The sequence below is a fragment of the Rattus rattus genome, chromosome X, assembly GCF_011064425.1.
Source record: "Rattus rattus isolate New Zealand chromosome X, Rrattus_CSIRO_v1, whole genome shotgun sequence".
Taxonomy (NCBI): Eukaryota; Metazoa; Chordata; class Mammalia; order Rodentia; family Muridae; genus Rattus; species Rattus rattus.
In genome coordinates, this window is record NC_046172.1 from 38,657,329 (window position 1) to 38,673,779 (window position 16,451).

Here is a 16,451-nt window from a genome sequence, read left to right on the forward strand (position 1 = left end):
CATTGTGACAGTGGTTTCCAGACAAGTATATTGAATCCCCTTCAACTACAGTAACAGGTGATTGAAAGCCATAATGTAGGTGCTTGGAACTGAACCTAAGTCATCAGGAAAAGTAGCCAGTGCTCTAACTACTGAATTGTCTCTCAAGCTCCTCAAGAACCTTAAACAAACTTGCCTTCAAATAAACATTTGGTGCAGCACATATAATTTTAAACACACGCACATTCAGATGAAATACAAAAGAATAAAAGTTTAAGCTAGTTTAAGTTCTAATAGTTTCATGGACCAATATCAAGATCAATAGACTTGGAAGAGTTGCTAACAGTCCAAAGTCACTTTTATTTTTTATTTATTTTTTTAAAATCATCCAACAGTTTATTAGAAAGAATGTAGACATTTACAAAAATCCCCACTGTCATGAACATAAATTGAGGTTTTCCAGCCAGGGCATAAGCTGAAATCAAAACAGGAAAAAAAAATCCAATAGTGTATTAACATTTTCCACTCATTTGCCATATTGACAGTGCAAGTACAAATCTGGTCTAAAATGTACATATTCTCAAGCAACAATGTACAGCTTTCTTTGTCCTCCACGCTAAGAGATGTAAAAGCTTAAGGGCCAAACAATACCAAATGTATAGGCTTCAAAAACCATCTAAGTTAGGGCATCCACTAGGCTTAGCTGAAATACACCTGAACAGACAAGTGATCACATACAATGATGCAAAGTACATTTTTTTGAAATATAAACTTCAGTGGGATAATTCTGAAAGGTATCCTGGAAGAATGGTGGGGTATCAGTTTAAGATATTAGCCAATTTGTTTCCACCTCCTTCAAGCCCATGGTCTAGGATCTAAAACCTTTATCTTTCCCTAAGCTGAGAACTTTCTTAATGGAGAAGTTAAGTGTATTATGACGAAAGAAGACTTAGATGAGATGCAGTTATTCATCAGAGCTGCTGTAGCAGCTGCCTAGGATCTCAACTGCTTCATGGAATCCTAGGAAATGTTCATGCATATGGATATTGCCTTACCAGAAGTTATTTTTTTCCCTCAAAATCCAGGTGGTGACACCACTCTTTACTCCAGATCTGGCATTTTTTCATCATCACTGTCTTGTGAATCAACATCTGCTCTGTCTACTTCTGGTAAATCTACATCGTCATCACCACCCATGTGATCCATCATCTCAGAGAAACGGTCAAAATTAGACATGTCTTCATCTCAGTCATCCTCCCAGTCTTTCCAATTATTGAAGTCCACACTAAGCCAATTAAGCTTTGCCCTTTCCTTTGTTAACCTAGGCCAGGACTGGTCAGATTCTCCTTTTCGCAAACAACATAAAATCGATCTGTCCATTCTTTTATGCTTGGAATCATTTGGATCAATACTGTGAAAAAGATCAATTTCATTTAAATGCTTAAATCACTTCCTCCAAGACAACTGAAAGTAAGTTTGGATTTTTCAAAGTTTACATTAATGTCTTTACTGTCTTCACCACAAAATTCAATACATACATAGCCCCTTCAGTCTTACCACTTTGCAGAAGCAGGTTGCATGGTGAACTGGACAGAGGGCCAGGCAAACTGGTGGGTGGGCCTCGCTGGAGGCAGCTGGTGAGTCCACTCCTCTCCAGAAGCAACTTCAGCAGGTCTCTACTTGGTCGAAGCCTCTCCTCGCTCCCCTTAGGCAACTGCAGCAGCAGCGGCTGCCTCCATGCCCAGAATTCAACTTGCACAGAGAGCAGCACCCTCAGCCCAGGAGAGGAGGAAACTGTAGGAAAGGGGTGCAAGGATTGAGAAGGAGCTTGCATGCACACGATGGGTGGTGAGGCCGGGCCCCAAAGTCACTTTTAGAAGCATACAGTGCCACACACTGACCATTTGAAGTTGCTTTAAAATAGAAAATAAAAAGTAATCAAGCTGAAGGGACCTGATCAACAGTTCTCTGCACCCAAATCCCATGGGAGGGAGAGCTAAAGCTTCAGAGAGGCAGACACGCCTGGGAAGAGAGAAGAGACTACACTGTGCCCACATTTCTGACTCCAGAGTAAAACACATATTGGCATCTGGGACCCTGGTGCACGGGGGCTCTCGGAAAAGGCAGCGCAGGCCCTCCTGGTTGCCGCCCTCACGGAGAGCTCAAAAGCAGCCCCCCATGAGCCACTTGAGCCACAGGACCACAGGTAAGATCAACTTTTCTGCTCCAAGCAACCTGCCTGGTAAACTCAGGACACAGGCCGACAGGAACAGCTGAAGACCAGTAGACATGAAAAACTACTGCCAGAAAGCAGAACACTCTGTTCCCATAATTGGCTGAGAGAAAACAGGAAAACAGGTCTACAGCACTCCTGACACACAGGCCTATAGGACAGTCTAGCCACTGTCAGAAATAGCAGAACAAAGTAACACCAGAGATAATCTGATGGTGAGAGGCAAGTGCAGGAACCCAAGCAACAGAAACCAAGACTACATGGCATCATTGGAGCCCAATTCTCCCACCAAAGCAAACACAGAATATCCAAACACACCAGAAAAGTAAGATCTAGATTTAAAATCATATTTGATCATGATGCTGGAAGACTTCAAGAAAGATATAAAGAATTCCCTTAGAGAAACACAGGAAAACATAAATAAACAAGTAGAAGCCCAAGTAGAGGAATCACAAAAATTCCTGAATGAATTCCAGGAAAACACAATCAAACAGTTAAAGGAATTAAAAATGGAAATAGAAGCAATCAAGAAAGAACACAAGGAAACAACCCTGGATATAGAAAACCAAAGGAAGAGACAAGGGCCGTGAATACAAGCATCACCAACAGAATACAAGAGATAAAAGAGAGAATCTCAGGAGCAGAAGATTCCATAGAAATCATCGACACAACAGTCAAGGATAATGTAAAACGGAAAAAGCTACTGGTCCAAAGCAGACAGGAAATCCAGGACTCAATGAGAAGAACAAACCTAAGGATAAAAGGTATAGAAGAGAGTGAAGACTCCCAGCTCAAAGGGCCAGTAAATATCTTCAACAAAATCATAGAAGAAAACTTCCCTAACCTAAAGAAAGAGATCCCCATAAACATCCAAGAAACCTACAGAATTCCAAATATATTGGACCAGAAAAGAAACTCCTCCCGTCACATAATACTCAAAACACCAAATGAACAAAATAAAGAAAGAATATTAAAAGCAGTAAGGGGAAAAGGTCAAGTAACATATAAAGGCAGACCTATCAGAATCACACCAGACTTCTCTCCAGAAAATATGAAAGCCAGAAGATCCTGGATAGATGTCATACAGACCCTAAGAGAACACAAATGCCAGCACAGGTTACTGTATCCTGCAAAACTCTCAATTTACATAGTTGGATTAACCAAGATATTCCACGACAAAACCAAATTTACACAATATCTTTCTACAAATCTAATGCTACAAAGGATAACAAATGGTAAAGCTCAACAAAAGGAGGCAAGCTTCACCCTAGAAAAAGCAAGAAACTAAACATCTTGGCAACAAAACAAAGAGAAGAAAAGCACACAAACATAAAGTCACATCCAAATATGAATATAACAGGAAGCAATAATCACTATTCCTTAATATCTCTCAACATCAATGGCCTCACCTCCCCAATAAAAAGACATAGATTAACAAACTGGATATGCAATGAGGACCCTGCATTCTGCTGCCTACAGGAAACACACCTCAGAGACAAAGACAGACATTACCTCAGAGTGAAAGCCTGGAAAACAACTTTCCAAGCAAATGGTTGAAAGAAGCAAGCTGGTGTAGCCATTGTAATATTGAATAAAATCTATTTTGAATTAAAAGTCATCAAAAAAGATAAGGAAGGACACTTCATATTCATCAAAGGAAAAATCCAACAAGATGAACTCTTAATCCTAAATATCTATGCTACAAACACAAGGTCTAAATATCTTATAGATATTTACAGAACATTCTATCCTAAAGCAAAAGGATATACATTCTTCTCAGCACATCATGATACTTTCTCCAAAATTGACCATATAATTGGTCATAAAACAGGCCTCAACAGATACAGAAAGATAGAAAAAAATCCCATGCATCCTATCAGAGCCCCACGGGATAAAGCTGGTCTTCAATAACAATAAGGGAAGAACGCCCACATATACCTGGAAGTTGAACAATGCTCTACTCGATGATAACCTGGTCAAGGAAGAAATAAAGAAAAAAATTAAAGAATTGTTAGAATTTAATGAAAATGAAGGTACAACATACCCAAACTTATAGGACACAATGAAAGCTGTGCTAAGAGGAAAACTCATAGCGCTGAGTGCCTGCAGAAAGAAACAGGAGAGAGCATATTGTCACCAGCTTGACAGCACACCTAAAAGCTGTAGAACAAAAAGAAGCAAATATACCCAGGAGGAGTAGAAGGCAGGAAATAATCAAACTCAGAGCTGAAATCAACCAAGTAGAAACAAAAAAGGACCATAGAAAGAATCAACAGAACCAAAAAGTTGGTTCTTTGAGAAAATCAACAAGATAGATAAACCCTTAGCCAGACTAATGAGAGGACACAGAGAGTGTGTCCAAATTAACAAAATCAGAAATGAAAAGGGAGACATAACTACAAAATCAGAGGAAATTAAAAAAAAATCATCAGATCCAACAACAAAAACCTATGTTCAACAGAACTTGAAAATCTACAGGAAATGGACAATTTCCTCGACAGATACCAGGTAGCAAAGTTAAATCAGGAACAGATAGACCATTTAATCAACCCCATAACTCCTAACGAAATAGAAGCAGTCATTAAAGTTCTCCCAACCAAAAAAAGAGCCCAGGTCCAGAAGGGTTTAGTGCAGAATTCTATCAGACCTTCACAGAAGACCTCATGCCAATACTATCCAAACTATTCCACAAAATCAAAACAGATGGAGCAATACCGAATTCCTTCTATGAAGCCACAATTACTCTTATACCTAAACCACACAAGGACCCAACAAAGAAAGAGAACTTCAGACCAATTTCCCTTATGAATACCGACGGAAATATACTCAATAAAATTCTGGCAAACCGAATCCAAGAGCACATCAAAACAATCATCCACCATGATCAAGTAGGCTTCATCCCAGGCATGCAGGGATGGTTTAATATACGGAATACCATTAACGTGATCCATTATATAAACAAACTGAAAGAACAAAACCACATGATCATTTCATTAGATGCTGAGAAAGCATTTGACAAAATTCAACACCCCTTCATGATAAAAGTCCTGGAAAGAGTAGGAATTCAAGGCCCATACCTAAACATAGTAAAAGCCATATACACAAAGCAGTAGCTAACATTAATCTAAATGGAGATAAGCTTGAAGCAATTCCAATAAAATCAGGGACTAGACAAGGCTGTCCACTCTCTCCCTACTTTTTCAATATAATTCTTTAAGTTCTAGGCAGAGCAATCTGACAACAAAAGGAGATCAAGGGGATACAGATTGGAAAAGAAGAAGTCAAAATATCACTATTTGCATATGATAAGGATAGTATATTTAAGGGATCCCAAAAGTTCCACCAGAGAACTACTAAACCTGATAAACATCTTCAGCAAAGTGGCTGGGTATAAAATTAACTCAAATAAATCAGTAGCCTTCCTCTACACAAAAGAGAAACAAGCTGAGAAAGAAATTAGGGAAACGACACCCTTCATAATAGACCCAAATAATATAAAGTACCTCGGTGTGACTTTAACCAAGCAAGTAAAAGATTTGTACAATAAGAACTTCAAGACTCTGAAGAAAGAAATTGAAGAAGACCTCAGAAGATGGAAAGATCTCCCATGCTCATGGATTGGCAGGATTAATATAGTAAAAATGACCATTTTACCAAAAGCAATCTACAGATTCAATGCAATCTCCATCAAAATACCAATCCAATTCTTCAAAGAGTTAGACAGAACAATTTGCAAGTTCATCTGGAATAACAAAAAACCCAGGATAGCTAAAACTATCCTCAACAATAAAAAGACTTCAGGGGGAATCACCATCCCTGAACACAAGCAGTATTACAAAGCAATAGTGATAAAAAAAATAACTGCATGCTATTTGTACAGACACAGGCACATAGAGCAATGGAAGAGAACTGAAGATCCAGAAATGAACGCACACACTGATGATCACTTCATTTTTCACACAGGAGCCAAAACCATCCACTGGAAAAAAGATAGCATTTTCAGCAAATGGTGCTGGTTCAACTGGAGGTCAACATATAAAAGAATGCAAATCTATCAATGCTTATCACCCTGTACAAAGCTTAAGTCTAAGTGGATCAAGGACCTCCACATCAAACCAGATACACTCAAACTAATAGAAGAAAAAGTAGGGAAGCATCTTGAACACATGGGCACTGGAGAAAATTTCCTGAACAAAACACCAATGGCTTATGCTCTAAGATCAAGAATCGACAAACGGGATCTCATAAAACTGCAAAGATTCTGTAAGGCAAAGGACAATGTGGTTAGGACAAAATGGCAACCAACAGATTGGGAAAAGATCTTTACCAACCCTACAACAGATAGAGGGCTTATATCCAAAATATACAAAGAACTGAAGAAGTTAGACAGCAGGGAGGCAAATAACCCTATTAAAAAATGGGGTTCAGAGCTAAACAGAGAATTCACAGCTGAGGAATGCCGAATGGCTGAGAAACACCTAAAGAAATGTTCAACATCGTTAGTCATAAGGGAAATGCAAATCAAAACAACCCTGAGATTTCACCTCACACCAGTGAGAATGGCTAAGAACAAAAACTCAGGTGACAGCAAATGCTGGTGAGGATGTGGAGAAAGATGAACGCTCATCTATTTTTGGTGGGATTGCAGACTGGTACAACCATTTGGAAATCAGTCTGGAGGTTCCTCAGAAAATTCGACATTGATCTACCTGAGGACCCAGCTATACCTCTCTTGCGCATATACCCAAAAGATGCCCCAACATATAACAAAGACACATGCTCCACTATGTTCCTAGCAGCCTTATTTATAATAGCCAGAAGCTAGAAAGAACCCAGATGCCCTTCAACAGAGGAATGGATACAGGAAATGTGGTACATCTACACAATGGAATATTACTCAGCTATCAAAAAAACAATGACTTTATGAAATTCATAGGCAAATGGAGGGAACTGGAAAATATCATCCTGAGTGAGGTAACCCAATCACGGAAAAACACACATGGTATGCACTCATTGATAAGTGGCTATTAGCCCAAATGCTTGAATTGCCCTCGATGCACAGAACACATTAAACTCAAGACAGAGGATCAAAATGCAAATGCTTCACTCCTTCTTTAAAAGGGGAAAAAGAATACCCTTGGCTGGGAATAGGGAGGCAAAGATTAAAACAGAGACAGAAGGAACACCCATTCAGAGTCTGCCCCACATGTGGCCCATACATATACAGCCACCACACTAGATAAGATGGATGAAGCAAAGAAGTGCAAGCCGACAGGAACCGGATGTAGATCTCTCCTGAGAGACACAGCCAGAATACAGCAAATACATAGCCAAATTCCAGCAGCAAACCACTGAACTGGAAATGGTACCCCCGTTGAAGGAATCAGAGAAAGGACTGGAAGAGCTTGAAGCGGCTCGAGACCCCATATGAACAACAATGACAACCAACCAGAGCTTCCAGGGACTCAGCTACTACCCAAAGACTATACATGGACTGACCCTGGGCTCCAACCTCATAGGTAGCAATGAATAGCCTAGTAAGAGCACCAGTGGAAAGGGAAGCCCTTGGTCCTGCCAAGACTGAAGCCCCCAGTGAACATGATTGTTGGGGGAGGGCGGTAATGGGGGGAGGATGGGGAGGGGAACACCCTTATAGAAGGAGAGGGGTAGGGTTTAGGGGGATGTTGGCCTGGAAACCGGGAACGGGAATAGCAATCGAAATGTAAATAAGAAATACTCAAGTTAATAAAGAAAAAATAAATTAAAAAAAGCAATCAATGAACTTTGAGACAAAACTGTCAACACTTCTGTCTTTATCTGAGGAGGGTTATCAAGGCATGCTGTATTTTTTTTTTATCTTATTAAACCCTAGAAAAGGCAAGAAAGTAATCTTCTTGCAACAAACCCAAAAGAAGAGACACACAGAAACATAATTCCACCTCTAACAACAAAAATAACAGGAAACAACAATTACTATTTTCTAATACCTCTTAACATCAATGGACTCAATAACAAGACATAGACTACAGACTGGGTATGTCAAGAGGCCCCAGCATTTTGTTGCAAACAGGAAACACACCTCAGAGACAAAGACAGACACTACCTGAGAGTAAAAGGCTGGCAAACAACTTTCCAAGCAAATTGTTTGAAAAAACAAGCTGGAGTAGCCAGTCTAATACCGAACAAAATCGATTTTCAACCAAAAGTTATCACAAAAAAAAAAAAGAGAGATAAGGACACTTTATATACATCAAAGGAAAAATCCATCAAGACAAACTTTCAATCCTGAACATCTATGCTTTAAATGCAAGGGCACCTACATTCATAAAAGAAACCTTATTAAGTTCAAAGTACACATTGCACATCACACAATAATAGTAGGAGATTTCAACACCCCCACCCTCATCAATGCACAGATCATGGAAACAGAAACTAAACAGAGACAAGTTATGAACCAAATGGATTTAGCAGATATCTATAGAACATTTTATCCTAAAACAAAAGAATCTCAGGGTACTTCAATAAGGGCATAAATAACTTCCTTATAGAAATACAGGCAACACAGGGAAAAATGTAGAAGCCCTTAAAGAGGAAACACAAAAATTCTTTAAAGAAGTATAGGAAAATACAACTAAATAGGTGAAGCAATTGAACAAAACCATCCAGGATTTTAAAATGGACATAGAAACAATAAAGGAACCACAAAGGGAGACCACACTGGGATAGAAAGCCTAGGAACGAGATTAGGAGTCATAAGTGCAAGCATCACCAACAAACTACAAGAGACAGAAGAGAGAATCTCAGGGGCAGAAGACACCATAGAAAACAGTGACACAATAGTCAAAGTAAATGCAAAACACAAAAAGGTCCTAACCCAAAACATGAATCATGGGTTGACTGGACTGCAGCAGGAAATACCAGAAATATAAGTAGAGGTAACTAGTTGTCTCAGACAATGCTGAGAGACACACTGCTGGATGCCCAGATCTCACACGTCTTCAGTGGGAAGGCAGAGGTATAGAATAACTTCTAGCCAGAACTCTCAGCATAAGCCACCAGCAAGGTGCCATCCACCAGGCTGAGAGTTGGTTGGGATACACACTCACAGGGAGCTTCAGAGTGTGAAGTTAATTGTGACAGAAGCCAGCAGGGATACTGATCAGGACACTCCCACCTCTCGCCTCTGCATGAGCTGAGACACACCCACTCCCAGACAGAGTCAGACAGACTTTGCCCAACTGAGTCATTTGTTGGGCTGGCTGCCTTATCTGCATAGGCAATGAGACCCGCCCACCCACGCAGACATCACGAAGGTTCTCGAACGCACACTCACTAAGTCCTTCCCACTTCCTGTCTCTTCATAATGACTGGGACCCGCCCACTCCCCAACAAACCAGCACTCTAACCGGAAGTACCACCCCAAAATTTGTGAATCTCCTCCTGGCTTCTGGATTTCGCATCCACGAACTAGAAACTCCGCCCCACTGCCCGCGCCACATCCTGGTTTCCGCTTGACAGAAAAAGGGGTGTCCCCAGGAACAGCGCACTCGAGAAGTCCCACCCCCCACTACTTGCCAATCTCCGCGTGCCACATCCTGGTTTCTGATGGACAACAAAATGAGCATCGCCAAGAACATCGCACTCAGGAAGTCCTGCCCCACCACCTGTCAATCTCCCACGCCACTTCCTGGTTCCAGATTGACAGCAAAAGGAGTGTCCCCAGGAATGTCACACTTCTGCCCCAAGGCCTGTCAATCTCTCACGCCACTTCCTGGATTCCAATCGACACAAAAGGAGCATAGCCAGGAACAGCGCACGGAGGAAGTCCCGCCCCACAGCCTGTCAATTTCCCCACGACACTTCCGGGTTTCTCGGGCGCACAGAAAGGCCCACCTAGCAGCCTGTTGATCTCACCGCCACTTCCTGATTTTTGCTTTGCAGCCTCCTGTCAATCTCTTCGCAGTTCCTGGTTTCTCCACGGATCACAGGAAGTTACGCCTTGCCACCGCCTGTCAGTCTCATCACTCTTCCCACGTTGACCCTGAAGCCTCCTCACACCCGCCCCGGAGCCGTGGCGGAAACCTCTTCCGCACCCCGGGCACTTCCTTATCCCGCTCCCGACCTCAACCACAGCCCGGTTGGTTTGGCCACGCCCAATGACGTCACCCGGAATGCCAGGCACTCAGACCCCGCCCCTGACGTCAATTATAGTGTCAGGCGAGGATTCCCCGTCACCCGACGTCACCCAGAGGCCCGGCACCGCCCCGTGCTCTTCAGTCAAAACTCCCGGAGTGGCCATTGGGTACCGGCGCCCTGGCCCTGCCCCCTGACGTCACCGAGGCCCGGCCATGCACCTCAGTGTAAACATCCGCTGTCCCGCCCCCGCCCTGCGCGTGACCCGTGACCCGTGACCTGTGACCCCGTGACCCGCGGGTATAAACAGCCCCGGGCAGGGAAGGTGCTGGGAGAGAACCTGATAGAGCCGGTCTAACCGAGGCGGCAACACCGCGACCTCTGAACCCGCGCCTCGGAGACAACACCGCGACCCTCTGGCGACCTCTGACCCTGTGACCCCGTGGGTGTGACCTCACGACCCTGGCGCCCTCAGCGGTGACCTTTGACCCCGCAGCGACCCCGAGACCCCAGGACCCCTGCACTCATCCACAACTCTGGGACCTCTAATCCCGCGACCCCAGCAGCGACCTTTGACCCTGGTGAAAGCAGGAGACCCCAGGACACCAGTGACCCTACAACTTCTGACCCCACTACGGGCAACAACTCTGAGACTGTGCGGTGACCTCTGACCCTGGGCTGTTCCCCCGAGACAACAGTGACCCCAGGAACTCCAACTCAGCTACAGGTGACAACCAAGGTAACCCAGGGACAACCTCTGACCCCTTGAATCCACAACTTTTCACCCAGTGCTGACCACTGCAGTGTGGGGCAGCCTGAGAGAGTGCGTGACCTTTGATCTCTGACCTCTGACCCCGACCCAGGTGAGCAAGCATGGAAGGGGAATGCAGGACCCAAGGGTAAGGGGATGACAAGGAGTGAAGATTTTTGAGGCAGGGGGATGACCTGGAGTATGAGGCCTGAGGGGGGGGTGTTGATGGGGAGTGAGAGCAGGGCCTCTGGTTCCAGAACTGTGGGCGGGGCCTCAGATGATTTTCAGGAAGCCTGGGCGGGGCTTACCTTGACGGACAGGATTGTGGGAGGGACTTCACCATGACAGAGAGGATGTGTGGGCAGGGCTTAGCCCTAACTGACAGGGACTTTGTGAGTGGCTTCCTGTGACTGACTCTGCCCTAGGCCTTGCCCACAGGACGATGCTCTGGCCCTGTCTCCTTGCCCTGCTCCTCTCCCAGCTCAACTTTCTCTGTGCTGCCCGTCCTGGCCCTGGACCCTAACTTCCTGCTCATCATGGCTGATGACCTTGGCATTGGGGACCCTGGCTGCTATGGCAACCGCACTCAGGTGACCCTCAACACCCGATCCCTGACCCTCCTACCTGACACGATGACCCCACCCTGTGGTGACCCTCGACACCCTTTGGCCCCATGACCCTGTCCCAGACCCATCAATTCTAACCCTAGCCTTGACTCTTGTGAATCTGAGGCCATGACCTTGGACCCGGACATGTGACCCCCGTACCCCAGGGACCCTGACTCAGATCCCAACCTTTGACCTAGAACCTGACCCTGTGATCCCCCAACCCTGACCTGTGACCCCAGCCCTGTGACCTCGGGACCTCAGAACCCTGACCTTGTGACCCTGTGACTCCAACGCCAAGACCCAGATCCAGAATTGGTCCCGACATGACCCCTGATCCTGTGACCCCAACCGTGTGTTGGTGACCCCAACCTCATGACCAGGACCCCCAACCCCATGACTCTGACCTGTGACCCCGACCCTGGCCCCCTGACTCTAACCCCACAACCTTAACCTTGTGACACTGATCCCGACCCTGTGACCCTGACACATGACCCCAGACTATGACCTTGATGGCTACCCATTCCATGATTCCAACTCCATTGTCCGACAACAACCCTGACCCTGCGATCTGGACCCTGTGACACAAACCTGTGACCCTCGTGACCCCTTGACACCCGATCCCTCCCTACAGGACGCCACACATCGACCGCCTGGCCCTTGAGGGGGTGAAGTTGACTCAGCACCTGGCAGCTGCGCCCCTGTGCACCCCGAGCCGCGCTGCCTTCCTTACCGGGCGCTACCCTGTGCGGTCAGGTGGGTGGGGCACACCCTGTGATCCCTCCTACCCTACAACCTCCCACTAGCCCCTAGTGCCACAGTGACCCCATTGATGTCCCTGAACAACCCCCAAAACTCCTCAGTTACCCCCAATGATCCCTGTTGACCTCCATGATCCTGTTGACCCCCCCATCCCTGCTCTAGCCCTGTGACCTCATGACTCTGATGACCCACGTTCAGGCCCTGTGACCCCTCAGTGATGCTGGTGACCCCTAGTGACTCCTGTGACCCTGATGACCCCAGTGACTCCCCCTGACTTCGGTAACCTTGTTATGAATCCCTGACTCCCCATTGACCCTCCGACCCTATCCCCCATGCTCCTCCCGTCTCAGGCATGGCATCACAGGGCCTCCTGGGTGTATTCCTGTTCTCGGCATCATCTGGGGGGCTCCCGCCCAATGAAGTCACCTTCGCAAAGTTGCTCAAGGGTCAAGGCTACACCACCGGGCTTGTAGGTAAGGACTGGGCCCAGAGTGGGTGGGTCCCAGGGTGGGCCGTGACCTGGTGAATTTGGGATGACCTCCATGACCCTGTGTGACCCTTTGCATCCCATACGACCCTTGACCCTTATATTACGACTATGACCCTGATGTTACCCCATGAGCCCCTCTGATACCTGTGTGACCTTTTTTGACCTTGTGTGACCCCTTGACTACTGTGTGATGTTCATGGTGTCATGTGACACCGAGTGACTCCTCTGACCCAGAGTAACCCTATGTGACCTCCCTAAACATGTGACTCTGTTTGACCCCTGTTCGACTTTTGTGTGAGCCGCATGACCATGAGTGGCCCTGAGGGAGTCCTGTGGTTCTTTGTTCCTTCATGTGACCCTGTGACTCCTGTATGATCTCCACGACCCCATGTAACGTCTCTGACCTCTCTGTGACATCCCATGTGTCTCCCCAACTTCACCTGACCCCTCTGTGTGGCTTGTCTGACCCCTGTTTGACTCCCATGATCTTGTTTGACACACGTGACACCACCTGATCTTTCTGTGACTCCACTGAGCCGGTGTCACTCCCATGACCCAGTGTGACCCTTGTTTGACCCCCAGACCCTGTGTGACTGCAAATGACCTCATATAGCTCCGTGACACCATGTGACCTCCTGTGACATGTGTGACCCTGTGTGACTTGTCTGACCCTGTAGGACCCCATGATCCCCTCTAATCCCAGATTACCCTGTGTGACCCCATGTGATGGGACTGAGCCCTGTAAGCCCCCTCCATGACCCCGATAATTCCATGACCCCAATTACCCCTTTTGACCCCTGAGCTCTATCTGATCCCATCTGACTCTGCCCCCACCTTCCCCGTAGGGAAGTGGCATCTGGGGCTGAGCTGCCAAGCAGCCTCTGACTTCTGCCACCACCCTGGGCGCCATGGCTTTGACCGCTTCCTGGGCACGCCCACCACCAACCTGAGGGACTGCAAGCCAGGGGGCGGGACCGTGTTTGGCTCTGCCCAACAAGTATTCGTGGTCCTGCCCATGAATATTCTGGGGGCAGTGCTGCTGGCCATGGCACTGGCGCGGTGGGCAGGGCTGGCCCGGCCCCCAGGGTGGGCGTTCGGGGTGATAGTGGCTGCCATGGCGGCGGTGGGCGGGGCCTATGTGGCCTTCCTCTACCACTTCCGCCCAGCCAACTGCTTCCTCATGGCCGACTTCACCATCACCCAACAGCCCACGGACTACAAGGGGCTCACACAGCACCTGGCAAGCGAGGCTGGGGACTTCCTGCGCAGGTGTGGATAGGGGCTTCGGACAGAAAGGTTCCCCTGGTAGGGCTGGGATCCCCTTACCTATCACTTCCGGTGACATGGAATGCACCTTCCTGTTTGAGGATGGGGGGGCATTCCTGGGCGGGGCTTCGCATGTCTTGTTACTGGGGGTGGGATTTGGACTTTCTGGGCGTGGCTTTGAGAGGTGGCGCTTCTGAGCTTTGGGATCCTTGGGGTTGGGTGTGGCTCTCAGGCATAACAGGAAGTGGGTACAATGAACACATGACCCATGACATAATCAGTGATGTCACATGTGTTGAGTGTGATGTGGTTCATGACATCATGTGTGAGTGCCCCACCCCCACAGGAACAGGGACACGCCCTTCCTGCTATTCCTGTCTTTCATGCATGTGCACACGGCACACTTCGCCAACCCTGAGTTTGCAGGGCGGAGCCTGCATGGGGTCTATGGAGATGCTGTGGAGGAGATGGACTGGGCCGTAGGTGAGTGGGGCATGGGCTAACGGATGCACAGCAGTGTGTGGGCATGGGTGTCACATGTTGCATGTTCTCTACTCACAAGTCAGGTGTGATCCTGAGGGTGGTGCTCTGTGAGGTGTGCATCACAAGGAATGATGCTCATGTGCGCAGGCTATAGCATGTGCAATGTCTTGTATGAATGGGGTCACCTGTGTGTGAACCTCGGGCATGCCCTGCATTATGCATGTAGGCATTCACATTTGCACTATCGGGCATGTCGGACGTCACATGTGACCGCACCCTCCATCCCTTCGCAGGCCAAGTCCTTGCCACACTGGACAAGCTGGGCCTCGCCAATAACACACTCGTGTACTTCACGTCCGACCATGGCGCACACGTGGAGGAGATTGGCCCCAACGGTGAACGGCATGGCGGTAGCAACGGAATTTACAGGGGTGAGCATGGACGGACAGGGAGATACGTGTGGTCTGTGAGCATGTTTGGGGTATCCATATGGTCATGTACCATATTCATTGCACAGATATACGTGCAAAAGTGTGTGTACACCAGACACACGTCAGAGTGTAGACTGTACATGGACACACATGTGACTTTGCATGTCATCATAGTCATCAGTGTACACATGGGTGCACACATATGACTTAGCGTGTCTACACATGTGTACAGATACCCATCACCATGCACACCCATTCTGTGCTATACAGGGTGAACATGCACACATGATCCATGTCACCACCACGCTCAACAAAGTAGACATGCCCACCACGAAGCATATGTGCACACAGACACACTGTCTTCTCTCACGGCTAAGACATGCAAACACATGTCATCATGTGTATACATACAGTCACCCAATACCCCACATGTGATATACAGACACACACACACACACACACACACATTCACTGCACTCTTTTTTCTTTCTTTCTTTTTATTAACTTGAATATTTCTTATATACATTTCGAGTGTTATTCCCTTTCCCGGTTTCCGGGCAAACATCCCCCTCCCCCCTCCCCTTCCTTATGGGTGTTTCCCTCCCCATCCTCCCCCCATTGCCGCCCTCCCCCCAACAGTCTACGTTCATTGGGAGTTCAGTCTTAGCAGGACCAAGTGCTTCCCCTTCCACTGGTGATCTTACTAGGATATTCATTGCTACCTATGAGGTCAGAGTCCAGGGTCAGTCCATGTATAGTCTTTAGGTAGAGGCTTAGTCCCTGGAAGCTTTGGTTGCTTGGCATTGTTGTACATATTGGGTCTCAAGCCCCTTCAAGCTCTTCCAGTTCTTTCTCTGATTCCTTAAACATATATGGGGTCTCAAGCCCCTTCAAGCTCTTCCAGTTCTTTCTCTGATTCCTTCAACAGGGGTCCTATTCTCAGTTCAGTGGTTTGCTGCTGGCATTCGCCTCTGTATTTGCTGTATTCTGGCTGTGTCTCTCAGGAGCGATCTACACTTCTGCACTTCTTTGCTTCATCCATCTTGTCTAATTGGGTGGCTGTAAATATATGGGCCACATGTGGGGCAGGCTCTGAATGGGTGTCCCTTCAGTCTCTGTTTTAATCTTTGCCTCTCTCTTCCCTGCCAAGGGTATTCTTGTTCCCCTTTTAAAGAAGGAGTGAAGCATTCACATTTTGATCATCCGTCTTGAATTTCATTTGTTCTAGGCATCTAGGGTAATTCAGGCATTTGGGCTAATAGCCACTTATCAATGAGTGCATACCATGTATGTCTTTTTGTGATTGTGTTAGCTCACT

The 16,451-nt window shown here is 46.7% G+C and overlaps 1 protein-coding gene and 1 pseudogene across 1 annotated transcript in view; one reads left to right on the forward strand and one right to left on the reverse strand.

Moving 5' to 3' along the window:
• Positions 1-319: 319 nt before the first annotated feature.
• Positions 320-1,559, reverse strand: LOC116889151 (annotated as a pseudogene).
• An 8,873-nt stretch (positions 1,560-10,432) lies between these two features.
• Positions 10,433-16,451, forward strand: part of LOC116887839 (steryl-sulfatase-like) — a 7,495-nt gene continuing 1,476 nt past the window's right edge. Inside the window, 8 exon segments of the mRNA XM_032889349.1 lie at positions 10,433-11,208; positions 11,522-11,613; positions 11,615-11,681; positions 12,329-12,457; positions 12,814-12,936; positions 13,799-14,222; positions 14,566-14,702; positions 14,996-15,133. Of these exon segments, the coding sequence (XP_032745240.1) occupies positions 11,539-11,613; positions 11,615-11,681; positions 12,329-12,457; positions 12,814-12,936; positions 13,799-14,222; positions 14,566-14,702; positions 14,996-15,133 (1,093 nt within the window). The 5' untranslated portion in view covers positions 10,433-11,208; positions 11,522-11,538.